Source organism: Falco biarmicus, chromosome 11 (assembly GCF_023638135.1).
Source record: "Falco biarmicus isolate bFalBia1 chromosome 11, bFalBia1.pri, whole genome shotgun sequence".
NCBI classification, from domain to species: Eukaryota; Metazoa; Chordata; class Aves; order Falconiformes; family Falconidae; genus Falco; species Falco biarmicus.
The window spans coordinates 4,438,528-4,466,149 of NC_079298.1; the positions used below are offsets into that span (position 1 = coordinate 4,438,528).

At 43.0% G+C, this 27,622-nt stretch overlaps 2 protein-coding genes across 9 annotated transcripts in view; one reads left to right on the top strand and one right to left on the bottom strand.

Moving 5' to 3' along the window:
• MIER1 (MIER1 transcriptional regulator) overlaps positions 1-7,662 on the bottom strand; it is a 43,449-nt gene extending 35,787 nt beyond the window's left edge. Inside the window, exons 1-3 of one of the 8 annotated variants that reach the window (XM_056356648.1) lie at positions 7,528-7,662; positions 7,017-7,066; positions 6,761-6,906 (exon numbers count right to left, since the gene is read on the bottom strand). Coding sequence is in view for 1 of the 8 variants with exons in the window: in XM_056356647.1 (XP_056212622.1) it covers positions 6,352-6,360 (9 nt within the window). In the remaining 7 variants the exon portion in view is untranslated. The other 7 variants (XM_056356650.1, XM_056356652.1, XM_056356649.1 and 4 more) reach the window with 7 other exon arrangements.
• Positions 7,663-7,837: 175 nt separating this feature from the next.
• Positions 7,838-26,893, top strand: DNAI4 (dynein axonemal intermediate chain 4). The gene is made up of 17 exons (XM_056356641.1): positions 7,838-7,996; positions 8,491-8,653; positions 9,518-9,708; positions 11,749-11,858; positions 12,074-12,230; positions 13,703-13,842; positions 15,021-15,179; positions 15,668-15,862; positions 17,211-17,461; positions 18,841-18,927; positions 20,629-20,780; positions 21,832-21,989; positions 22,185-22,306; positions 23,010-23,108; positions 23,753-23,979; positions 24,797-24,950; positions 26,686-26,893. Exons 1-17 carry the CDS (start codon positions 7,962-7,964, stop codon positions 26,737-26,739), a joined length of 2,454 nt encoding a protein of 817 aa, XP_056212616.1. The 5' UTR covers positions 7,838-7,961; the 3' UTR covers positions 26,740-26,893.
• The last annotated feature ends 729 nt before the right edge of the window (positions 26,894-27,622 follow it).

Sequence of the window (27,622 nt, forward strand, 5' to 3'; positions counted from 1 at the left end):
CTACATTTTTCAGGGTTCTAAGTCAAGAGAAGAAACAGCACGTTTCAGGGTGGTAAAAGCAGGTTCTGTCCAATGGCTCATGACCATGCTGCTGCTGAATCACACACCAACTTAACATACTTACAATAAAGTGGAACTGATTCTCACTCTCCTTTGAGCAGAGTACATGACTAGAATGAGGAACTACCAGCCCAGAGTAGTCATCCCTGCTCAGGACTGAGTCACCAGAAAAATGAAACGAGCGCAGATGCTGTAAGGCTAACTGATAAGGCTGCTCGATAGAGGAAGTTCAGCAAGAAAACTTCCATTTTTGAAAAGTATTATGAGTATTATGAAGCATGGCCACAGCACTTGATCAGAATACCACCTCTGTCTTATCTGAAGCACATGTTTTCAACTGGACATTTTCTAACTATTTATTGTTCACCTCCATTACAAAGTACAGCACCAGCCTCAACTTCTTGCTAAGAAAAAAGTGGAAATCTATGGAGTGACCATATCCCACCATACGATTTCAGATGAAACCAGATACAGTCATATATCAAGCACCACAAGAAAACATTCTTACACACAATCTGTGACATGCATGGATTAGTAGTGAAATGCTAATACAGACTAGGGCTTTTGGCCAGGAAAAAGCTCAAAAAGAAATAGAACTTTTCAACACGTCCACTGTCTACCCTCCACTGTATTAGAAAGAAGTTTAAACATCAGTATTTTACCACATGCATAGAATTCCACAAAACAATTCTACAACAGGAAAAAACCAAACCAAAACAATCTCTTTTCCAAGATCAGGAATGCAGAATGTTAAATGCTATTGTTTTCTCTTCAATAGTTATCAGAAAACCTGAGGGAATACAAGCAGTGACTATAACCAATCATTTTGGAGTTTATAGTCTCACCAAAGAAGTGAGAGAACGGAATTCCCTGATCTACAATAGGTTTACAGATACCTCTGTGACGTATTCTACAAAAACTGCTCCAAAGTGAAACAAACAGACAGTAAAAGCTAAGATCAAGTGAGGAAAAAAAATAATTGTGCTCAACAGGATGGACTGATGTGAATCACTGATTCTAATCATTATTTAGATCAGTCAGCAGGATACCTTGATTTAATCTATGTTGACCTTATTTTGTATTCAGACATTACTCAAAAGCTCTGTCCTCCCTGACTGTTAAAACATCTCAATTTCCAACCACATTAGTGACCATGTTAACTTTACTACTGCTTCCTGCAGGGGAGGCTATTACACATTTATGCATATTGTTTTAAAGTAATAGCATAGCTTAATAAAAATACAAAGATTAAAAATGTAAAAAAGGTTATTAGAGATTGTTATTAGATCATGTATTTCTTAAACATTGTGTCCTGAAGTTGGTTCAAGCTGCACATGAAAACTAGAATTCAGTTACATTCACGAAGTTTAAAACTCTCAAACTGAAAGAAGCCTAATGTTCAGAAAAAAAGGAAAATGTCACCAAACATTTTTAATTTAAAGATTACTTATTCAAGCACTGCCACACAACGTTAATAAACTGGTTTTCTAGTCAAGAGCAACTAAAATTTCAGAAATCCAAATGACATTAAAGTGCACCCAAAGAAATCTGGCTGAGTCAGTTTAACTGTCCGCTGGCACCAGAAGAGATGTGGTCCTGCTCCTCTCCAAGACCCAAATGCTCCTGCCTCTTCCCATACCTGCCTGACACCTTAGGATGCCAATTCAAATTTTTAACCCCACAGAAATTCACTCTGCGGAAGGAAAAACTTAAGTTCTTATTCCAGCAGGTCTGAAAGCTGAATAACCTCACTGAGGGATGAGAAACCTAAGAAGGACACGGACCTGCTGGAGCGAGTCCAGAGGAGGCCACGAAGATGACCAGGGGGCTGGGGCCCCTCTGCTGTGCAGGCAGGCTGAGAGCTGGGGCTGTTCAGCCTGGGGAAGAGAAGGCTCCGGGAGACCTTAGAGCACCCGCCAGCACCTAACGGGCTGACGAGAAAGCTGGGGAGGGGCTTTTCCCATGGGCATGTCACGATAGGGCAAGGGGGAATGGCTTCCGGCTGAAAGAGGGGAGATTTAGGGCAGGTCCAAGGAAGAAATTCTTCCCTGCGAGGGTGGTGAGGCCCAGGCTGCCCAGAGCAGCTGTGGGTGCCCCATCCCTGGCAGGGCTCAAGGCCAGGCTGGACGGGGCTGGGAGCAGCCTGGGCTGGGGGGAGGGGTCCCTGCCTGTGGTGGGGGGGTGCGACTGGGTGGTCTTGGAGGTCTCTTCCAACCCAAACCATTCCATGAATCTGTGAAAGGCTAGGACCTGCCATTAGACTGTCAACTGCCTGCTCAAGAGTTGGGAGAAACAGGACCATATTTTTCAGCAACAGTAACAGTGAATAGCTTCCTGCTGTCAAGAGTCAGAGCAGCACAAGACAAGGATACTGGCTGAGGGGAAGCCGAGACAATTTCACAGCCCGACCTTTTTGGAAGGAGGAACACATCATCCTCCCACTGATCCCCACATCTGGTTCTGCTGCCCCATACCACCTCGCATACCAGCTCTCGTCTCTGTTGGATCTTTCCATGAGCCGATACAACTGGTTACCCTGCAGGAAGGTTTGCACTTCTTTCTAAGCTGGCAAGCTGTATCAGCCTACAGTACAAGTTCAGAAACATCTACACAAAAGCAGCAGCAATACTAGATCTCCTCTTTCAAGCAGCTAGGAGCTGTTAGACCACCCCAGTTGTTGTCCATCCCCCCTCAACCCATAATTAAAATCAGCTTGAAATTGAAATCAAGCTATGCTTGATTTCAGGGATATCACAGATACTATGTCCCCAACTCCCCTGATTCAAACATGTCCTTAACAACTCTGCAGCAGTCCTAGTACTTCTCTTATTCTTCAGACAGTTTAAAAAAAATACCAAAAAACACCACCACACACCAAAAAAAAAATAAAATCACACAATGCAAACACTCATCATTTTGCCATTAGTTCTGCCTTTTTAGTGTCCTCTCAAATGCTTGTAGCAACCCGACCGGTGCACCCTATCATGGAACAAAATAAACTAACAGCAGGAATTCAGCACTTCTGGAAATTACAATAGGTATTTAGCTGCCTATCTTTTCAACACAAAAGTCTGACCCCAGCTCTTCAAGTTTTTGAAATCAGATCATCTCATTCTCACTGACATTTTATTCAAACAATATAATGGCTGAATAAACAAAAAAACATTCTCTTTCAACTACTAATCAAGCTTTCCAGTCAAAAATCTTTTATTCTCAATAGGCATTAAAATACTCGTTATTTGGGAAGAAAATATGTATGTATCAGCATTCACTTCACCACAAAGACTAAATAAGCAGCTTAATGCATGATATTGTAATATTCACAAAGCTTGAGCTGATCTTAAGTTAGAGATGTTTCCAATTTATGACTAGAACAATCTTCCAATGTGTTGGAATATCAGGACTCAAACCAATCACGTGTGCATGCTTCCACGTAAAATGAAACCTTAACACAGGTTATTAATCTCAGATCTAAAACCAGTTTAATGGTTATTCAAAATCCGTTTTTTGTCTGTCCTGTATTTAAACTGGTAAGCTTCTACAAAACTGAAACGTCATTTTTTGTTATTTTAGTTTCACTTTCTGGACTCTCTAACCAAGCTCAAAGCTCCTGTCTGAAAAGCCTTCCTGTCAAATTCAGAAAGTTTCATATTTCTATTGTTTATTTCTGAAGTTTGTGTCTCTAGCACTGAAACTTAGCTGGTTCTCTAGAATGCAACACTTCAGGATCCTTCCGGACTAAAGGATGAGTTCCTGTGCACTCCTTCAGCAGAGTCCAGACAAGATTTACCACTGGGGAGGGACGGAGAAGAGGACAAGAGGCACAACAGCCGTTTTACTTTCCACCTGCATTTTCAAACCCAGGCTGGTCCCAGGCTTGTCCTAGGACTGCCTGAATTATCAGTCTTCCTTCTCTCAACATCACATTATGCTGCACATTACTTTCCTTACACACTCCTCCTTCAGCATACCTAGGACACCACCATGTAGCAGCAGTCATCTTCAGTTCCTCTAGGCAGATGGCAAATACCAGAGCTTGGGTGGCAATGCCTGCGCCAAGGAAACTTCCCATCCTATCCCCAATATAATTCCGAAATTGTGCTAGGACTCATATTCCGGACATTGCTCCTACATCAAATCACTGAAAGAAAGTGGTTTTTTTTTTTTAAGTCTGATTGTCTCCCAATCCAGATTGCAGTGCAGCCATGCAAACAGTTGTCTGCACAATTCAACGGCTGTGAACGAATGTCAGCCAAGCCTGAATGGCTGCTGCCACTCCTGTGCTACTGAACTCATCCCACAGGTGGATCAAAGCTTTCACAGCACAGCCCTTTTATGCTGCTCCTGCCCCTTAACCTGGAATAAAGAAGCCAAAAAAGGACAAAGAATTCATTTTAGCTTTTCTTCAAAAAAGCAAAATGCTGGGGGGGGTGGGGAGCCTGTCTTTCTTTCTTCGTAAAATACCAAGACCAACACACAATAAAAGCCTTACCTGTTGGAACAACGTCCACAAAGTGAAAAACAAAAGCTGCCTGACCTCCATAACTCACTGACTTTTTATTGCTCTCTACAGCATGAATCCCCTACGACTCTCAATGCTATCACTGCTGTAACGTCAATATAAGTACGTGACAATACAGAATAGGAAGTAATTCAGCGCACTGCCTGTGGCTCTTTAGCAATATGGCGAACTTAGTTCCCACCAGAAGAGCGCTAGCACGAGTATTTCACAATAATGCTGTGTTTAAACCTTACAAGCAACCAGTAAAACTTGAGACAAAGATCTTGAATACTGTGATGCCTAGATCAGCATGGGCCCCCCTATGTCTCTCCAACTTTACAGATTACAGGAGTTCAACACCTACATTTTCTCAACCAAGAAATTACTCAGGGATCAGACTTGTGAATCTCTGCCCTTCAAGACACAGAAAAACACAGACAGGCAGATTCTTTTAATTTCTAAGATTAAATTAGTACATTTTGTACCAATAACAGGAAGAACACTTCATTACAATTGTCATTTAGGAGAGAAAGAATAAATTTAAGTAAAAATTCACACATATTCAGGAATTTCAAGGGAAGGAACCTCATCTATCTAATCCCCATACCTCCAACTCCCTCCTCATCTGGCCGGAAGAAATGCCTGTCCCACAGAAGAAAAAAAAAATTTAATTCCATACCTTTCAAATAAGCATTTCCAATTCATTTGTCAACACTGTTCAAGCAGCAAATTACCTTAAGATCGGAATCTTAGCGTAATTTGAAGAAAACTTAATTAAGTATCTATTCATCTGTCCTAACTTGCCTCCTAAGAAGCTAAAGAGCTGCTCTTCCAGATCCTATTGGGATGGACAAATCCACACCTCAATAATCAAACACGTATCTCGCTCTGCCTCCCACAGAAGAAAAGAGGTCAATAAGCCTTTTCCCATGTCCTGCAACTCCCCTGAATAGCCCTTCTCCCTTTTTCAGGAGAAAGGTCTCCTCCCCAGGAGACTGGAAGGGCTGCCCTTCTGTCTATGATGGCAATTCCCCTTTGTCTCAAGGACTACAAGAAAGGTATTTAAAGAAAATAAATACATGTCTTATGCTCAAGCGATGCTTCGCTGAGAAAAGCCCGGGTGATGCGAATCTTTCACATTTGGATGGAGAGAGAGACGGCCAGAGCTGGCAGGAAGAGCATCACTCCACCCCGAACAGATCACACTTCCCCATGCCGCAGCAATCAAGGCTACCCCACTTTCCACAACCCGCCCCCCCCCCCCCAAAAAAAAAAAAAAAAAAAAAAGATGGACCCCGTCCCGAGGAAGGCACAGGCCCCGCTCCACTGCCCTCTCCCCCGCTGCTCCGGAGCCGGGCCCCGAACCCCGCCGAGCCGAGGGCTCCTCTCCAGCATCTTCCCCGCCTCCTCCCCGCCTCGAGAGGGCTGCCGCCGGTAGAGCCTTGGCTCCGCGGACGAGGCATAGCCCCCTGCCCGCCGACGACCCCTTCCCGCTGCCGCCCGCGGGCGAGAGGCACCGCTTCCAGATGCCCGGGGCGCCCGCCCGGGCCGCGCTCGGGTCCCGCCCGCGCATCGCCGCCGCCGCGGGCCCGGAGCCAGGCTCCCCGTCCCGGGGCAGTAGGCCCCGCAAGGGAGCTGGCTGGAGCGCCGGGGCTGCGGGCGCCGGTCGGCTCCCCGTGGCCCGGCGCGGCCTCCCCAGCCCCACAACTAACTTGTGGGACGCTCCGCCCGGCCGCGGCCCCGCGCAACAAGTTCCCGGGCAGGCCCCCGCCCCGCCGCCGCGCTCTCACCTCCGCCATGTTCGCTGCGCGGGCTGCCGGCGGCGGCCGGCGGCGGGCGCGGGGGGGAGGAGGAGGGGCGGGGAGGGGTCACATCGCCGCCGCGGCGGAGGAAGCAGCGCCGGCGGGTCACGGTCTGCGCGGCGGCGGGGAGCGGCGGGAGGGGCCGGCACAGGGAGGGGGCAAGCCACGCAATACGTCACCGCGCACGGCGCCTCCGCCTCGCCCCCTCCCCGCGGTGCGCGGGAAGCCAGCTGTCAGTCAAGGCGCTGGGCCCGCCCCCGCTGTCAGCCGCGAGGCGGCGGGCCCCGCTCCCGCCCCGGGCGCGGCCTCCTTGGCACGATCGGCTCTGAAGATGAGGCTGCCCCGCGCTGCGCGCCGGTCGCCGTGCCGTGCCGCCTGGCCCCGCAGTCGTACTCACGCGGTGAGCCGCACAGGCGTGGAAGCTGTCTCACCCACGACGAAGCACACAGTGAGGTCCTCAGGGAGCAGCTCTGGAGCCGCCAGCGGGGCTCCTGCCGTGTGTGACACTCGTGGGTGGGCAATACCAACAGCGCTAAGCTGGTCCTATGTAAAGGAAAACAAAAAACAACAAAAAAAACCCCCCACAGCCCCAAAACAGATGTCCAGTCCTAATTCTGCCTGTTTTCCCTAAAACCTTTCCCCGGCCGTCTCACCTGCCCAGGTGCAGTGCTGTCCTAGGGCTGGTAGAAGGACACGCACAGTCCTGCAAGGCAAAGGAGAGAGCGCCTGATCCAGAACTCTGGCATTACAAATGCTCTGAAAAGCGGAAGCGCTCTAGGCTGCTCGGTACCTCAGAGAAGGCGGCCTGCCCCCCTCCCCGGGGGAACGCCTGTGCCTGCTCGGCCCCCTGCTTCGGGTCTGCCGGCCTGGGGCGGGGGCCGGCCCGGGAGGCTGCCGGCTCCTGCTCTCCCCCCTCTCAGAGGTGCGCAGACCATTTACGATCTGCAGTTCTCTGCCGAGCCGCTTCTCTGCCAGCAGCTTTTCCAACAACCGCGTTTTAAGTCCTCAAAAATGATCCCCGTGGGCCGATGCTGAAACGAAAGCACCCGCGCATGCAACTTTGCTGACTCAAGCAAATAAGGGGAAAAAAACCCAAAGCAACCAAAAAAGCAGCCACAACAAACTGCCACCGAACCCCTAAACCTCCCCCAAAAAAGCCCAGACCTGCCCCGATCCCCGTCAGCGGGGCCGCGCTTTGCGGCGGGAGCTCCCGTCCCCCCGGGCCGCCGAGGACCTTTGTGCTTCAGTGACAAAGGGGGAGCGGGGGCTGCCGCGGCCCTGACGGCAGGGGAGGAGCCCCGGGCTGGGCGGGGGGCGGGCGCCCCGGGGCGGTGGAGCCGAGGGGCTGGGCTTGGTGGGCGCTCGGTGGCCCAGCCCCGCCGGGCACGGAGAGGGGCCCGGGGACGAGGCGGCCGCGGCCCCGCGGTGAGGCGCGGGTCCCTCCTCAGGCGGGCGGGCGGGGAGGCGACCGCGACCCCCGCGCCGCGGGCCCGGCCTATCGGCGGCGCCATTCTTGGCAGCCAATCCCCGTGCAGCGTCTTCGCGACGCGCTGCCATGGTTACGGCGGGACGCGCTGCCCCGGCTGAGCATCGTCGCCATGCAGGGCCCCGGCCGCGGCCCGCGGCCTCCCCCGTGAGTGGGCGGCGGGGCGGGGGGCCCGGCGGGGCGGGGGGCCGGGCAGCGCTGCCCCGGCTCCAGGCGCGGTGGGCTCCCGCCGGTGTCCCGGTCTGAGCGAGCAGCCGCCGGCAGCGCTGTGGCCCGCCTCGTGCCACCGGCCTCACACGCAGGCCCAGGCTGCATCTCTTACTGCTTTATTGCCACGCCGGTTCCCATTTGTAAGCTTGGCCCAAAAAAAGCAGATACCAGTAAAATGTCTTTTCGGTTTTTACCTTAGAGAAGGCATTGCCCCCACCCCTGTCCCCCTCGCGCTCTGTCACCATTTAACAAAGCCTCCTCAGAAGCTGAACGGACATTTTTGGAAGGAATTACATGATTTCAGGACTATCATCCTGAATGGTTTAAACCTTTTAAACCATTCCCGAAAGTTAAGGGACAAGTAATGTGGTGCTTGTATTTGGTTGTTTGAATTTTGTTGATTGAAACAGAACTTCTACGGCTGATTTCAGGGTAAGGCAAGGATCAGGAGCGAGTTCTGGTAGCCAAAGACGAGCGAGCATCATAAGTGGCATCTATGCAAATAGAACAGCAAGTCGCAGAATCCAGCCCACAACTTCCGATGGCAGAGCTGTGGACAGGGGGTCTCTTGTGGGTAACAAGTACACTGTGCGGGTGAGAAGCCACTTACACTACTACTAAAAAGTTTTAAAAGTGAGTTATTGCTGATGTTAAGGGTTGTCAGAAAGGAACTGGGAGAGGGAGGAGGAAAGAAAAGGCATGTCTGGAGTTGAAGAGCTGTGGAGAAAGGAAATGATCCAAGAGCTTAATCCATTCTTATATGAAGATGATTAGCGTCCAAAAACAATCTGCAAGAATAATAAAAAATGAGTAACAGTTCTCCACCTAATCTGAGAACTACTTGCTTTCAAGTCTGTGATACATTGACTGTAGCACCTGTTATGTCTTGACCTAAAAAGCAGAAGATTCCCATAACACAATCCAAGAGTAATTTAAAGACCTTCCTGACCCTTCTTACAATAAAATATTTTGAGCAGCATAATAAAAAAGAAGCAGAATTGTCTACCTTGTTGCTTTTGCAGTACTGTTAATTTGACTAGTTACAGTCAATAAGCAACTCCAGGTAGATGGAATACATAGTTATGGAATAAATAAGCTGAAAAAGACACTAGAGCTGACCAAGAAGGAGAAGCTGGTCTGAGAATGAGAATGGAAAAACATAGTTTTTCCAGATATTTTGCAGCCATTTCTATGAAGAGAGTTCCAAAGAAGTTCCAGGCAAAGGCAACAGCCCTCTCAAGGCTGAGTGCTAAAGGGGAACCAGGTATGCAAAGCCCCTCACCTGGTGTATATTGGGCATCATTTGCAGAGAGGGGTTACCTATCTGTTCTGGCAGGTTCCTGCCTAGATCAGGGTCTTCTTTTTATTCCAGATGAGAAAAAATGTTGCAAGTGTCATCAGTGTGACTTGTTTTGGGAACACAGTGAAACTATTATAATTATTTAAATATTTCTTCAGGTTTTTGATGATGAAGGAAAGGATGTGACACCCCATCCACTCTTCTGTTCAGATCCAAATACTGTTGTACCCAGGCAAGGCAAGCTCTTAGCATCAAGTGCTTACTTTGGGTCCAAAGGATCTGTTTTTCTCTCTTCTTTTTCCATGCATCAGACCCCAGGAGTGAATGCTAGTTTAGGTTCATTCGCAAGGTAAGTCAATACGTCTCCTAAATCATGTCTCACAGGGTACCTACCCTGCAACGGCCACACACCTGCTCTTCAGAGAGGGAGCTGGAATAATGGTGCAGGGCTAATAATGATACGCTGTTGTCAAAATACAGAAACATGCCTGTCAGAGTCGCAATTTAAAATTTGAGGAATACTAACAAAGAGAAGAAATGGAATTTGTCAGTACTCATGGCTGTGTCAGAGCTTCTGCTGAAGTGCTAACGCATACAGGTGAAAGTAGAGAGCAGCACGCGCCGCTGTGATATTTCTAATTTTACTCAAATTCTCCTTCCTAAAACACATTTTTTTGTGTAACATACCAAAATGGACCATTTTTAGAGGTGGTAATGAGTACCTCACAGTTCAAAAATGCAGACACCCAAACTGCAAGTTATGATAGTACCTATACACACGTACGTGACAACACACCATCTTAAAGGTAGATGAGGTTGTGTTCTGCTTGTCTGAGCAAGGCTGTACAGCTGACAAGGGGCATTTGCACCTCATTAATATACTCCCTTCAGCTACTTCAGATGCTCTCTGCCTTTCCCAAGCTTGTTTTCTCAAAAACTGGAATATATCAATACCTGCTTAGCTGTGGGTATGGAAAAATGATTTGGAAACAAAAGCCCTGGTTTCACTGAAGAGTTACAAATTTATTTTAAAATATTTTGTCTGGTTTAACGATACTTACTCATTCAGTTCAAATACCAAAATATTGTTAACATAATAAGAATCCTACCAAAATACTGTTAACATAGTAAGAATCCTCTCTTTTAAACTCAAGCAAGTTACCTCTGTGATTATGTACATCCATTTCAAAAAACGTTCTTATTCAAAACTTATGAACTAAAACTGCTGAAGTACGCATTTCACTACTTACTAGATTTCATTTACAAACTTTCAGTACAGAGGGAATAAAAGTCAATGGACTTGAGCCATTTTATCTTCGGGCTGACAAATGCCATTAAGTCATGCAAAAGAAGGTAAACAACTATTTGTGTTTTAAATGAAAAACAACAAACCGCATCACTTGATCAAATGGTGTGTACACATTCAAATTGTATGGAGAGGAGATGCTATTTATTTAGTCAAAGGCACTAAAAGACAAGTCAGCACTGAAAAAAAATACAAGTTACAGAAAAGTGTTATTTACTGTTTTCTTTGGCAAAGTTAATGCTGTTGTGATTTCTGAGAAGACTGCTCTTTGAGAACTCTCTTTTTGTCCTGTTTCTTAGGCTAGCTATTATAAAGGATAATCCCAGAGGTAGGGATATTAACCAGGCACAAATACACAGAAAAAAATGACTTAAAAATACAAAGTATCTCCTGAAAAATAAACACAACCTTTTTGGAGTGGAGCTCTTCACTTAAAAGACAAAATGAAATTATTTAACTGTAGTTTTAAATACAAATCTTAAAATTTGTCTTTTTCAAATGCCTTTGGTATATTTATAATTGGTCACACTTAGCTTTTGAGGAAGAGAAAATCTGCTGACAAACCCCCCAACTGTACCCAAGTTTTGAGTTTTACTTCTAGTTATTGCAGCTGTCCCCTCTATGAACTTTACCTATTTTTTTAGAAAAGCAAATCCCTTCACATGAGTTTCTTGTGCATTGCAAAGGCATTTCAGCAGACACAAAGCACCAAAAGATCTAAATTCTGGTTGAGAACAGTGATGTATGCAGGTATGTGTTATCATACAGTAGGTAGCCAACACTTCACATTATTATATGCTAAAAATGAATCTGAGAACTCAATAGCTTCTTTTCCATCAACTATTTAATGCCTCAGGATATACTGTCAGAGGAATTCTTCCTTTTTAAGTCTTTTTCAAACCATTTCATTATCTTCTTGCCTAAGCCTTCTGTGACTTCTTTTACAACACGAGCATCACTGTATGTGCTCTTGCAGCCTTCTGTGGTTTATCCTGGTAAATACCACTGCTATTTTTGTAGTGCTTTGCTATCTGACATCTGGACTCTCACATGCTATTTCTGCTTATTTCTTTGTTACTGAAGGACACATGGAAGCAGCAGTACTTCTATATCAAACACATCGACAACTGAGTCCATACTAGATGAAACAGCAGAACCTGGCTCTCAACAAGATGCAACTGTTAGCTTATCTGGTAAAGAACATACACTGTGTAATTATAGATTTAAACTGTTCTTTGGAGCACTGTGATTTGTGAGACACTCCAGTCAGTGGATGTGAGATGCCCAGCACTTCAAAGGAACTCAGTCCCTCACAAGTTTTGGCTCCTGATTATTTCAATACTTTTAATTTGTCTTTTAAATTTAGAGCAGAAAAGGTCTTGCGTGTTAACATCATGTAATTTTTCAGACGTGCAGGTGAGGCAAGAGGAGATAAAAGAAGAACTGACAGAAGCAGACTTAGATAGGAGAGTGGATATTTACCTCACAGAGACGGAAACTATATGGATATTGGATATGCCATCTGTTGTGGTGTCTGTAGAATCTGAAGATGCTGGAAGAGTTCTGTATGTATATTGGCAGTCATGTACGTGCATGTAGTATGCTCAGCACACCCAATCTCTGCTGGTCACAAAGTCCTGAACTGGCTGCTCACACATAGGTTCAGTGTTCTGACTGCTACAGTGCATAATTTCACCTTTGTTTAAAGCCATACTGGGCTCAAGTCTCTGTTTTGCGACAAGACAGCCTACAACTCCATCTTGTCGATCAAATTCATACCCTCTTTCACTGATAACTTAAGGCAAATTAGCAAAAGCAAGGGATAGTGACAAGAGAAGAACACACAGGGCCTGGGGGAAAGAGAAGATGGAGAAGCACGGTATACATGAATTACACAATTTAATTTTAATGAAAACAGAAATTGCAGACCTCTGCTTTGATTCTTTGTGTAGCTTCACAGCTAATCATTTATTGATAACATATATATAAACAAACTAGGCAGGCCTTGGCTTCCTCTGAAGCTCTTCACAGTGTTTCTAGCTAGAAGAAACCTCACCCCACCACAAGTGACCTTTCCTGTTCAAATGTTGTGTCTCTCCTTAGTTGCATCTAGTGTATTTCCACTTCAGTGTCTCCTCCCTGGACTACCATGAACTTTGGTAGGGAGTTAACACAGAACACATAGGTTTTTGGCTTACTCCCAGGAGCTGACTGGGACAGAGTACAGCAAAGCTGTCTCCATGATGGATGTCAGACAGATAAACTTGTCACACAGCTTTTGTAGCTGCAGGCCCCAAGGCCTGGGATGCAGTGTACTGCAGCTGGCAAGTCAAACAATTTACCCGAGTGAGTTTTTTTCTGCAAATCTGCACACAAAATTCATGGTAGGACTCCAACCCACACTGTCTGTGAATCACACTGGTGTGATTTTGGAGAAGAAGGAAAAGGAAGAGCATCTTATCAACCAGGCTTAGCTGGAGTATGCAGCACATATTGCCAGCTGCATAGGAACAGACAGGGACTCTCCCTGAGCACAGCAAGCAGTTTGTGGAGTGAGGCTGGGCACAATCTATGTCCACTGCTAGAATACTGAAGCCAAAATAACAGAAAAAAAAACACAGTTCCCACTGACTATTCCTACAGAACCTGAGGGCTGGACAAAATAGAAATGTACTAGTTTTGTTTTTGTTGCTTGGATGCACTGCCTTTCACTCTCAAGTGATGGGAGCTACGTATTTCTGAGCTCCCCTGAATTTTACCAAAGTGCAAAGGTAGTTGGAATGGGGATTTCTGCTGGTGCCTACCTCTACAGGCCATTTCTGGTTTAGAGAAGCATCAAAAGGTCAGAAAGAGCTGCTGAAAGACAATATGGAGAATGAAATAAAATGTAGCAATCAAAAAAACCCTGAGCAGTCAATTGATGGTATGAAGCATCCTCTCCTGTTCAACTTGTGGTTAAGCACACTGAGAAGTTGAATGCAAATATTTTTCAGAAGGTCAGTATGCAACTTTTTTTTTTTGTTTTTCTCCCTTTGAGGGAGAGGAATAGGATCTACGTTGATACTTGCAAAAATAGACCTGGTAATGATTGCTTTGTACAAAAAATGATGCAAACCATTAATGGAGCTGCAAAGAACAAGGAAGTGCAATGTGACAAAATCATCATGGAAGATAAAGGTAAACTTTCCAAGTACCATATAGGAAAGGGTATTTAATAGGAACAGGCTCTCATTTACTACATTGTAGCCTTGTTAAGTTTGGTTTGTTATTAGATTCAGTTTACTTATTAGATACGTATTTGGGAAAACTCCAGCATACAGCTAGATTGTGGGACCTCAGAAGACTCCCCACGCGCAGGTAGGATACTGAGGAAAGGGTCTTTTTTTCCTTATTCCATCTCTAAACAAGAAAAGGTGTTTCCTCAACTTTCATTTCCAGAGCTTTAAGTTCAGATAGGTGAATGTGATTTGTGGCGACCTTTTCGGCCCCTCCTAAAACATGAACATTGGTGCTGACACACTGCACCCATTGCAATGTAACAGTCATTATGCTGTGTCCTGCCTGCCTCAGCACTTTGCAAGCATAGTGTGATACTTAGGAGGCAGAACACCTAATGCTCAACTATGCTCTTGAAATATGAAAGGACACAGTTCCCTTTTCCCCGCCTTTCCAGTGACACTGGTTTCTGTTTCTACTTGCCATAATGCAAAAAAGTGAACCTCTATTAAGAGATTTTAAATCTTGGGGGAAAGCTGAAAGTCTTGGCAGTCTCACAAGATAGATTTAATTTTATAAAATATTCAACCCCAATGCTCTGAAATAACTATAGAGGAATATCTAAGTTTTAGATGTGTGTGCTGAGCTTTGCCTCTCTACGGACATCTTTTTTTTGTGTAGGAGGCCAAAGAAAACGATGGGGAATGCTGTTCCAAACATTTTTCCTTTGTGTTTATTAGTGTATGCAAAATGAGTAAAAAAAAAAAAAGTAAAATAGATATTAATCTGATTTGAAAACATATCTTCCCCTTTTTTGTGTGCCTTGAGCATCAGCAGGGCTGGTTCTAACCCACGTTTGAAAAGCTGAGCACACACAGGCAGGGTTACAGAGCACCGTTTCACGGGGAGATGGCCCTGCTGAAGGGAAGCCACACACCCAGAAGACCCTGACGCAGCTGCTGCAAGCATGCAACAGATGTTGCTACAGCCTTGTCTGACCCTCAGTTGGTTTCAAAGCCCCTCTGCCAAACAGTTGGGAGCGTAGTACAAAAAGGAAATATTTGCTCAACCATATGTAGCCTTTCATAACAATGTACCAAAACACGCGACTTGTATAATAGAGTCTAATTCATTTTTAGGGATGACCGTCACTTCCTGGGACTTGTATGACTCATTTAATGTATTGGAAATAGAACCTAGGTCAAAAGCAGAAGGGAGCAGAGCCACAGCTGGGAAAAGCAGCGAATCTCATACAACTGAAGAGCACGATCAGACTATGCCTGTCTCTTCTGACAGAGGTAACATTTTTCTGGTTTTACATTTCTGCTGTGTTTTCATCCTTCTAAACCATGCATATCACTACGTTGTGTGGTGAAAACTATGTGAAGAAAATGCTGGGTCTGGCTGTCTGGCACTTGAAAAAGCATTTTCTAAAGAATCTTGGACAGGTCTGCACTGAGACCTTTTCTGCATGATGCTGCCATAAATCATCTTAAATAAAGATAAATAGTTAATACCAGCGAACTTTGTCATTGACTTGGAATGGTAAAAGCAAAACAGCAATCATGAAAAATTCCTGAAGTATCTCATCATACTGAGTATTTCAGCAATTAAAAAACCTCAAAATTAAAGCAAGAAGAATTAATATTGGAAGTATTTTTTGATGAGGATAGATTCTTCTATGCTTTTTGCAGGTGGAGGAGGAGGAGACTTCTTATCCCCTTGACTTTTACGTGCAAAGTATCATCATGTTAAAGCTGTTTTTTCCCCTATTATCTGTTGTCAGGCAGCACAACTTCTGCTATAATGATTTTGGAAAATGCTGTTCTTGCCAGAATCCATGAAGAGGAGGAATGCCATTCAGAAGCTATATTAACATCAGAAAACTTTCAGCAGGATTTATTTTTCATGGAGAGGATTCTAATGGAGAATATTTTTCAACCCAAACTTGCTGCTTATCGGCAGTTTCCTGTCCTTACAGGTTTGTTTCTTGTTGGCTACCCTGTTTTCAGCACAAGGCTTTGCATGCTATTGAACATCATGGATTTACGACCCTCACTGAATGCCTTTACAGATGACAAGTAATTTAAGAAATAAGACAAAGGAAAGGAGAGTTTATGAGATGTCAACATGAGTGTTGCAGTTTTACACTCACTTTAACAGACATTCCTACCATACTTAGTGCAAGAATTGAATAAATGAGTTCTGAGCTGGCTCATCTCCCCTTATCACCACAGAGACTTACTGAAAATATTAGCCAAACTTTTTTCCTGACAGTTAAGATACAAATTAATTCTACTGCTTCTCCAACCATTTTTTGTATTGGAATGTCTTTTACAGTTTATTTATTTATTTATTTTATAAGGAAACTGATGGTAAACAGAAGTTTTAGCCTGATAGATTTTCAGTGTCTAAAATAAAGTACATTCATTGCAGACTGTAAGAGGCATTACCTGGACCCAAGTGCTAAGTAATATTTTACCTTTTACAGGAGTTCCAAGTTAACACAGGGATTTAAAAAAACAAGGCAGATTCACACTCCTTTTATTGTATTGTACCTCTTTGTGTCATAGAGAGTTTCAGTTTCTCAGGCAATGAACCTGTTATATTCAGTCACTCTTCGGGAACTAGCTACAGCTGGAGCACGATACCAGCCAGGAGGACTTTTGTTCTGACAATATGGCAGTTACTGTGTTCCTATTTTCTTAACAGTGATCTCAGATCAATTTAAGATTACATTTGCATTACATGCACATTACATGTGTGTTACATGCAAATATGTATACATAAGATTACAATTATGCACATTACATAAAATAAAAGCGTGAGTAAACAAAAAAATACATAGCAAACAGTCTAAAAATGTGCTCTACACATTTTTCCCAAGTAATGAGCAACTTATTACAGCATCATGTAACTTAGCTACAGTGTTACAGCATCAATGCATAAGCGTGGCTCTTTAAAATTTGGCACCTAGTGTGAAAAAAATACCTGTTTAAACAAATTTTTAAGTACAAAAGATTAGAAACTTTCCAGGTGGGGAGTGGACATAAGTTCCTAACTTGTTGCTGCATAGCGGAATCCACTCATTAAACACCTGGGGCATAGCTGGCTCACAACAGCCTGATCCAGCCATCTTCTGTGTCCCTATATCAACATTTTAGCCACAGTTTTAGAAGTTAGGATGTCTAAATTCCTCAACCCTTCACTTCATATTTTTTTTCTGCAAAATAGTTGCTGAAAGGTCACATTTTTCTTCTGATGTGAATGATTGGAGTTAGATAAGTGAAATGTTACTACTCAGGCTCTACGATATTTGTGTATTTTAGATCCTGACATTACACCAGACACTGGTGGTACAGTAGCAGCTGTGAAAGTAGCAAAACCGGAAGAGCAGGACAAGGAAAACAAAGATAAGGAAAAGCAAAGGGAAGCATTAATTGACCCATCAATTCTGTCAGATCTGAATAAAACCCCAGAAGAAATTGTACCTCCCAGGCTGGAATGGCTGTGGTCATATGCATGTGAATTAACTAACGGTCACAGTGTGAGCAGTATGGCTTGGAGCAAAGTAAACCCAGTGAGTTAACAAATCACTTCTTCTAAGCTGTTTACAAAATGGTATAAGCAATTGTTGGTAGTAATAAACTCCTGATTTTTATGTATTTTGTTGGGAGGGATCTCTGAGCAATGGATCCATCCCTACAGTCAGGCAGGTTGTCTTTGCATCCCGCCCTCTGTATTTTGTCCTTCCATGTAACAATATTGTTGCATTATTCTACAGGCTGGATAGCCACACTAGGCTTTTCCTACAAATGTACCACAACAGCTTTAATCAGTCCAGAATTTAATTTAATTGGGCCAATTCACCAATGTCAGTCACCTGAACAATAATGTTAAGATAATAGATTTGGTCTGTTATAGAACTGGAAATTGAAATTTAAACCACTACTACTAAACTTTATCACCATTGATGAAATTTATCCATCATGTTTAGATACCACATCTTGGTTTCTAATAGTAGTCTCCCAAGAAAGCAGCATTCATCAAACTTTAAGGGTAAGATGCATAATAACAGGCACAAATTTCTGAGCAGCTGGCCCAAGTTTATTTAATTCAGTTTCAGTGGAGGTGAGAATGACTCAGACACCTCTACTTTCAGAGTAATGTAAGGCTCAGTTTTTCCAACGGAGCTCTCGTATGGCCACGAGAAAAATACTGAATGGAAGGTAAAAAGCAAGGGAGGATGAGAAACATAAAACCAGTAACATTGCTCTAAGGGGAAAAAAAAAAAGAGAGAAAACAAAGACTACTTCATACTGTTAGTACACCAGATCCCCAGCTATTACAAAGTTGGACACATTTCCAGACTTCAGCTTTAGAATTATAGGGCAAACAAATACTTACTTTTAAAGTGTTAGTTTCACAAACTACTTGTTGTTTGTAGGAAAAAAAATTAATGGAGTTGCAGACTAAAGTCTTGCCGCTGTTTCTTACTTCTGCTTATGGAAAGGAATGAACAGGATTGGACCATTGGACCCCACTGTAGAGAGCTAAAAGCTAGGAGTTTGAGGTGGTCACTGAAGCTCCTTTTTCAGCTGACGTTGAGAGAGAAAAGTAGAAGTATTACTGTGTATTCCATTAAAAACTGCACATTAAAATATGGTTATAGAATAATTTGTATTGATCTCTGGAAAGGGACATATGTTTATGATGGCCAGAGAGGGGTCATTGCAAACACACTGACAATGACTATGAATGCATTTTTAGTTGAACCAGTTTCCAATATTCTAGAAATTCTGTTCTTCTTGTGTGTCATTCTACTCACATATGACACAAGCATTATTTTTCCAGACTTTGCACTGAGAGTCACTATTAACTGAAAGTTGTCTTTTAGAAATATACTACTGAACTTCAAGTTAAACTGAGATACATATATCTGTTAATCTGTGCTTTTAGGATCTTTTAGCTGTTGGTTACGGGGCGTTTAATTTTAAAGAACAGAAGAAAGGCTTGGCTTGCTGTTGGTCATTGAAGAACCCCATGGTAATGAGCTGCCCGTTGGTTTTCTTTTTTTTTCTTCAGTGTATTTTTCTGCTTTATTTATTTCCCTCTTCCTGTTTCCAAAAGCAAGACCTAGCCAGTAAGGCTGAATTTTCTAGCCCAAACCACACATTTCAGGAAAACAGATTCCAGCCACCATACCTAGCGATGTGCTCAAATCTTGACCCAAAGAAAGTGCCTGTAGGAAGCAGTTTAGTTTCTGTGCCTATTGGTCCTCTCGATTAACACTTCCAACAGAGGTGCTGACTATGCTGGTGGTTTGGTAACACAGACATGTGTTGACAGGGACTACACTCATTGCACACAGGCCATCAAACAACTAGGAGATGGTTACAACTCTCAGGTAGTACCAGGCTATGCTAGGCAACTTAGCAATGCAGACCTCTGCATCCCATTTCCAATCCCTAGAGTGACCTACCCAAGTCCATAAATCTGTTTCATTATTACTGTGGGTAGACCCAGGTGCGTAGAAATTATTTTCTAGACTGGAAAAGTATTGAGCACATCAAATGTGAAAATAAATTAATTTACCATTTGTTTCTCAAAATCTATAGACAATTTGTTCAATACTTCCTAACTCTCATTACAGAGAATATCTGTTTTAAATTTAAGGATTATCCTTTCCAATGCATTTTCTGTTGCACCATGAAATTCTGTTAGGCTGAAGGAAAAACAACAACAACAAAAAGTATTATCTAATCCAACTTCTCATAATATGGTCAAAAAGACAGTAGATTTCACAGATGTAATATTTACATCTTTACATACCCACCTGAAAGGTGATCCTTTTCAAAGGAACCATTTTTTCAAAAAGTCTTGGAAATCTCGGTTCCAAAGTGACATGGTAAAAACCATCTGATTGCCATCGACTTACACAACTTCAGTTTGGTTTGGTCTACAATTTCACTTGGCCAAACTTGTGTATTAAGACTGATTTAAATCACAGAGTCAAATCTTTAATGTGTATTTATCAAGTCAGTAACAGTCAAATACTCCTGTGATTCCCTGATGTCACCAAGTCCCTAACATTAAGAAATATGACCTGGCATGCACGCTGAAATACAGTTATTTGCAAACACACACTCTACCACTTCCCATTTTGAGAGCTCAGTACAGTGACTTCAGGGATTCAATCTCATAACAGAGCTGAATCAGTTCTTTGGTTACATGGAGAAATTGCATGAAAATAGCAGTTTACAGGTTACCTGAAATATGTTAGATTGCATTTTATCTTCAGCTAAGTTTCTGTAATTGGAAAGGTACTTACTTTCATACTAAGAGATAGAAAACAACTGGACAAATTTTCCAAAATGCCAAGTTTGTTTTAAAAAGAAAGAAAACAAATCAAACAGAAGTCTCACACTGTACTCATATAGCTGAATCTTGGAGAATGGGATTTTTAGGTATTTGGTTTAGAGTAGGCCCATTAACTTATATTACAGTGTCATATTTCTGCATAGTCTTTATTTTTCCTAATTTTATCAGTTGCAGCAAGTAATAAACTGAACCATGTAGAATACAGCACCTAATTTCTGTCCAGAAGTAGTTACTATGGTCATCAGCACTTGAATCTTCCAGCAGAGCCTCGCAAATTAGTATGTAGTGTTGAGAAGACCAAGTTAAGAAACTAAAGTTAAGTTAAGAAACTAACTTAAAACATTCTTGTATTTTTCTACTGGTCAGTGGCCAGAGCGTGTTTTCCAGTGTGAGCATGGTGTTACTGCTTTGAATTTTTCTACGGCAAGCCCAAACCTTTTAGCCATTGGCACGTACGATGGTTCTGTTGCAATCTATAACGTACAGAGTTGTAGTGATGCCGCATTTTTGGACACCAGGTAAGGCTATGATTTCTCATCTCCTCCCACCTTGGTCATGTCTTAGCAAATAACAAATAAAAGAATATCCACAACTAAGGAGCTGAGGGAATAGTAGGAGTCTTGATAAGCAAGGCTTGTGAATGCTCAGGGACGTTGCACAATTTTTTCATTTCCAATTTCTGTCAGTGTCTTCCAGTTTTGACTGGAAATGCCTACATAAACCATACTCTCAAATATGAGAAAATTTTGGAGCAAAACTGCAAACACAAAGATTTATGATAGTGCACAAATGCCTGGAAGGGCCGGAGTGGGCCAGCGTGACTTTTCCCATTCACCTATTCACACCAATACAGCCAAATCCTCAGATGCTGCCATCCTCTGCACTGCCAACATTCTGTATTCTTATTTCTGCTGATAAATGCTTACATTAACACCACGGGTCCTTATTTGGGGTTTGAAACTCCCTGCCATTGTTGGTGCACATACAAAGTGAATTCCCCATGTTTGAAAGATGAAACAAATGAGTACTATGCTCTGACTTTTTAAGAAAATGCAGCAAGTTACCACCACATATCATTTTATACTCCATGTATTAACATAACCCCAGATAATGCATCTGTAGGGGAGACCAGCAGTAGCTTTTGGTGTTTTCTCACCAATTCCACTTGACAAAAAAGTCAAGACCATCAGAAAAGGTGAGGGAAAAGCAGGAATTAAGAAGAAAATAAGAGAGGGTGACCAGGGAGACATTTACCTTAAGGGCAGCTCCCCGGGTCTAGGGCATTGTCCTACAAGGTGCAGACTGATTTCATGACTCCAGGTATCAATGAAAAGTGTGTCAGCACATAAACACTGCTGAAACAAAATATCAAACATGTTTGATAAAAGAAAAAAAAAAATTCCTGGAGAACAAAGCCAATGTTCAGATTTCTTTTTTTTTTTTTAGAGACAAGCTAAACAACATTTTTGTTGTAAGACTTGATGTTCATTACAAAGTGGAAGGTTAATTATTTTTCAAATAGATTGTCTTGTCTTTGTTCGTATTTATCATGTGCATCTTTTGTCCCAGTGAATCCTCAAATAAACATACAGGTCCTGTATGGCAACTGAGGTGGGTGAAACAGGACAGAGGTGCAACAGGAGATGGCAAGAAAGAGAGATTAATCTGTATCTCAGCAGATGGCCGAATAACTGAGTGGCTTATACAGAAAAGACTGGATTGCACTGGTAAGCATTTTCCCCTGCAGCTTCTCTGCAGAGGGATAATACCTGAAATTGCAATTGCTTCATTTTATTTCAGGTGACATTCTTTATACTAGTTACATGCACATATTTAAGAGCTGTTGAGCACTCCAAAGAAGCAGGAGTTATTTATAGCACTGTCACATACCTGTTTGACAAAAAATCCTGCTATTTGCACAGATCTCATGAAAATAAAGCGAACAGAAAGTGAGAAGAAAAAATTACCAGGTGAGAAAGAAAGGAAAAGCGAAGTTCTGATATCTCAACATGCAGCTGGAATGTGCTTTGACTTCCATCCAAAGGTAGGCTCAGAAAGTCCACCCTGGCTAAAGTATTATCCAGGCAAACTATGCAGCAGGGGTGAGATCCTCAGCTGGAGCTACTTTAGTATACACTACCCTGGGGTTTGGCACTGGTATTTAAAGCATATTTAGTTCTGAAACAAATTGCTTCTTATCCAATAACAGTTTTACCCTAAATTGATGATATGGTAAGCCATGCAAGTAACACCCATACGTGAAAAACTTTATCATTTCAGCCACGTTACTCACACTTGCTTGGGCCAGATCCGAGGGTAGCTTTCCTCTGTGTGTCCGTCAAATCAGTGAGAATTTGTTCAGCATCTCCCAAGGGTAGAGCTTAGATGTTTGTGCCTCTCCTCTTTATCCAGCTGGATATTTTGTCCACCGAGCCTTTGAAGAATTCATGTCTTTGCCCGTGTGGATTGCAGAAAGTCTGAGATTTTCAGGAGTCAAAAATCACAGCATATGTTCTGCGTAGATGGAGAAAACACACACAGCAAATCTGATCCATTCTGGCACCACTGTATCACTGCACATACACCTCTGCAGCACACATGCAAGCAGCCCAATGCACAACATTCTGGCAACTCCACCTTAGCTCTTCAGGGGACTGTCACTGACAAACTCATCCAGTCCTTTATAGATTTTTAGTTGAGTGATAAATAGATTAATTCAACTTAGACTACTTCTGCCTTTCTTTCAGGATACTAACTTTTATCTTGCTGGAACAGAAGAGGGTCTTATCCACCAGTGTTCTTGTTCATACAATGAGCAATTTCTAAAGACATACAGAGGCCATAAGGTGAGTGATACATAGAAGAAGTAATGACAGCAGGAACTGTTCAATTCAGTTCACAAATGTAATAGTTTCTTTGCTTATATTTACTAAAGAGGACATCTGCAACAAAAGAAACCTCAACTTCTTTTCTTATATTAGGAAGGAATTCCCATAGCATGAAGCATCACAGCCTTACAGGATTACTTTCTACATAAAAAGGATATTATTTTTTTTTTAGGTAATTTATTAAAACTTGTACTACAAACTGTTTTCAAGCTTTAGTCCTGGCTTTATTTTAAGAAAACAATCAGTAATTTTGCCCTGCAAACCACAGTTAAATAGTGTTACCTCTGAGAGAAAGGTGGCAGAACTTTCACAGCACCTCTTGTTTTGAAAGTCTCTGCCTCATCCATGAAGCTGCCATTTCAGCATAAGCTGCTCCTAACAACATGTGGAGGGACAAAATCAGCTGAATGCTTTTTACTCCTAAGATCTTATCACATCTGCTGCTAATTTTCTGTGGGTAGACAACACATAATGCTGGTGTTGCTATTAAGGTCATAGGACAGTCCGGGATTTCCACGAAAGGTCACTATTAAAAACCATTCTGTGAGGCTGTAGTTCCAGAATAACACAAAGATGTTTTTTCTTTCTTCTCAAACACCAAGGGTCCTGTGTACAAAGTCGCCTGGAATCCATTCAGCAGTGACATGTTCCTAAGCTGCTCTGCAGACTGGAGCATTATTTTATGGCACCAGGATTCACAGATGCCCATTTTAACTTTCAGTTCCACCACTGCTTTTGTTCATGACATTATGTGGTCTCCAAAATCAGCCTTCATATTTGCAGCAGTGAATGAAAGCAGAGCAGAAGTCTGGGATCTTAGTGTCAGCATGTAAGTAACTACCTATTCTCAAAGAAGATTCTGAAACTTAACAGCACAAAGGCTACACATTATTGCCTAATCTGTATTGTTATCAGATCATGACAACTCCATGCCATTTGCTTGCTTAGTTACTGAAAGTATTGCATTTTGAAATTCTCATTTTGTAAAAGCAGATGGTAGTTACCAGAGCATTGTGATTATAAGAGGAGGAGCTGGATGCCTCATGGTATAGATAAAGGGCAAAACTGCCTTTTTTCTACAGAAATCATACATTCTACCACTGCCTTAGTAAAAAGGGAAAATAATAAAAGTGAGCTACTTTGGAACTTTTATAAAGATAAGATGGCCAGAAGTTCAGATACCTCTCATGTTTTCCCAGTACTGTAAAGTAGGTGCCCATTGCACGAGCAGCTGAGTCAGTCGGTGGCCTGGTACTGCTGATCTGCACTATTTAATAGTAATGACAGCACGAAGCCCACAGTGGAGTAGGAGGCCCACCAAATCTTGTGGTAGCAAAAAGGAAATTATTCATATAATAAAAATATTAACAACCATACATGTTAGGCAATAGGGTAGATTTCAGGCAACCAGGGTATCTTAGTTAATAGTAGCTGGGATTTTTGTTCTGGTAGAGACCAAACAAAACACAGCCTCACTTCTTAGTTTCTGAGTTAATCTAGAACATAAAAAGTAAAAGATGCAACCTTTATCAGGCCTGCATTACTGCTAGACTCTACACGATAGTAAATGCAAATTTACCTATTAATTTAATTTACTCAGGCAAATGCAATGTTACCTATTAGTTCTTGCCTCCGCTGGGTTGCAGCTTGAACCCCGTGATCTCTTACTCTGCCAGCCCAGGAGTGAAGTTCACATCTGCACTCTTTGCTAAGAATGCCAACTGCCTTCTCGTAGGAGACAGTAAAGGAGAAGTTGGTGTGTTTGAGCTGCAGAACCTGGCTGATCCCACCAGTAATAAGGTAACTGCATGCCTGTCTGGTACTTCATTCCTCAGAAAGGGGCTTCTGTTAAAGATCTAGCTAATAAATATTGAAATAGGTGGAATCAGACATAATTCTAGAACCAGGTTAAAACCTGAGGCGGTTCCTGCTCTTTTGCATGCCATACCACTAGAAACTTCAGGTGTCACTTGATGGCAAATGCAGAGGCTGGCCACAGGTGGGTTTGGGAGGGATCCTCGGGGCAAGGGCAGGAAGGTGGAGCTTCCTCTGAAGCCAGTCTGCAGGTGGCTGCATTTGGCAGAATGCCCTTGCCTGCTGACAGCGCAGGGACGACGTGCCCTCTCCTGGCCACCACCAAGATAGTCTCGCTTTGTTGGTGTCAGCAAACCCGTTAGCCCTTTGGCCTTCACTCTTTCAGAAGCCACTACTTATCCTGGTGAGGCCTTTTCTGTCCTAGATGACATGTGAGCATCTGACTTGCTTTACAACTAGGTTCCTTTCCCATCGTACCATTGCATAGATTCCACGTCAGCAGCAGGGTAAGAGCTGACTGATGTCAACTTGATGTCAACTGTGAATCCCTGCTGTTCACTTTTGCATAAACAAGGGCTAATTGAGGCTCAAAGCCCCACTGGACCCTCCCTGCCTGGTCCATGCTACAAAATTCTGATGTCACTCCGTGTACTCCAGCCCCAGGTGGATCCCTCCTTCTGGGATCTACCTGCAGGTGGCCGGCAGCCCCGGGCTGCACCTCTCCCTTCATCTTTTCAGCTTTGGCTGACTTGGGTTCCCAATCTGTCAAGTGGGACTGTCACTTTCTAAAATTTCTTCAGAGTTAGATGGTGCAAAACGCTAAACTTCAGCTGGAGAGAACAAAAATGCTGATATTAGACTAACCTTCTTTCTTAGGGTATTAAGGATTAATAATTCACAACTGTCAGCGTTGCATTTAGAAACTCTGGTAATTACCAGCCTCATTTGCCAAGTGCTGTAAATCACAGAGCAGAAAGATATTTCCCCTAAAAACTAAAAGTGAGGCCATTGCTATTAAACTTAGAAAATAAAATTGGTGGGGACTTTTCCTACAAACCACCATGAAACAACACAACCCCTCTTCTGAGCAGAGAAGTTCCTCAGTTAGTAAGGGTATAGGGATCATTTTCTGGGTATGTCACCGGAACAGGACTAAAAATATCAGTGCTCAATTTCACCGACTTTGGGCACATGGTTCCTGAGTCTCAGAGCCTCACCAGCCAGAGGCAGCCCCGCCTTCCAGAATCATCCATTGCTTTCACTCCCTTTTCTGATAACAGCAAGGCCTTCCTAGGCTTAGGTATGTAGGAGGCTCAGCACAACAGGGTATACACTACAACTAACGCTAAAGGGAGATAAGTACTTCAGGGGCAATCACATCTAAGTACAGCTACCATACAGATATCATCTTGAAAATTAATTTCCTTTATAAGCAAGATACACATTCATATACCACTTAAGTACAATGCTACAAATGCAATCCAAACAGGCCTGGGAAAAAGTGCTATTTTCAAGGAGCCCTGTCATGTCAGAAGAAAGCACAGTATCAGCAGAATTCTGAAGAATCAGTAGACATAATACAAACTACCTTTGCCTGCTTTCTGGATGACTATTGCACAAGCAATCCTGTTCTCAGTTCGTAAATAGGAATTTTGGATCACTGCACGTCTTATACTGCAATTGCCCTGTCATACAGCTCTTTTTTCCTCTTGTTTTACAGGCTGATACCTTACATGACATAATTGGTCCTGCTAAGCTCTTGAGCAGTAGCTAAATGATACCCCTTCTCAGCTGGTAAACAGCAAGAAATATTTACTGTATGTAGTATTAACAGAAACTGTTATTCTTTTTCAATCATTAAAATCTCTCTTTGAAACCATATTGGTTAGAAACGTCTTTCAAATGCTCCAAGTTTTCCTCTGGAAGTCCCCCTTATTAGACAAACAGCATTAATACAGAGGTGACCTTCCCTATAATGCAGATAAGGTAACAGAAAGGTCTCTCTAGTATTTTCTCCTTGGGATTTTTTGCCTTGGGTTTTGTTTTTTTTTTTTTCTCCAAGGTCTTTCTTCCTTGTGTTACTCAAAAAGCAAAAATGCCAAAATCACCTCCTGTCCAAGCCACTCCATAGTACAGCCTGAGTCATTACCAGAGGCAGTCTGCATTTTCCCCGTGAAATCACGCAGTAAATGAATGGACTTTTCATGAGATCTGTCTTGTCCATCATCCCATAATCCACTGTTGAGAGTGAATACTCAGCTCTGAGTGGTGTCAGGTGCTCCTGTGAGCTGCAGATCATCCCACACCAGGCAAAAGTAGAGACCAACTTTTTCAACCTCTGACAGATTAGGATAATGTAAATTTGTGGTTTAAATTCACTCTATTCCACACTGACGCTTTTCTGAAAGCTCCTCGCACAAGGTAACAGTGTGGTCCTGGAGCAAGGATTGACTTTCGCAGCTCTGGAAGCCAGATCTGTGGTTTTTGGGAGTCCATCACCTCTCCTAGCCCACCCCCAGCAGCAGGAGAGCCAAAAGCTGCTGGGAACACAGCTCAGGCCTGTGTTGCTGTTGGAAGCAGGTGGCATTCAGCTGTCTGGGCTGTCTTTTTCGGGGGACAGTTCTGAAGAAACAGAAAAAAGCACCCAGCAAGCCACC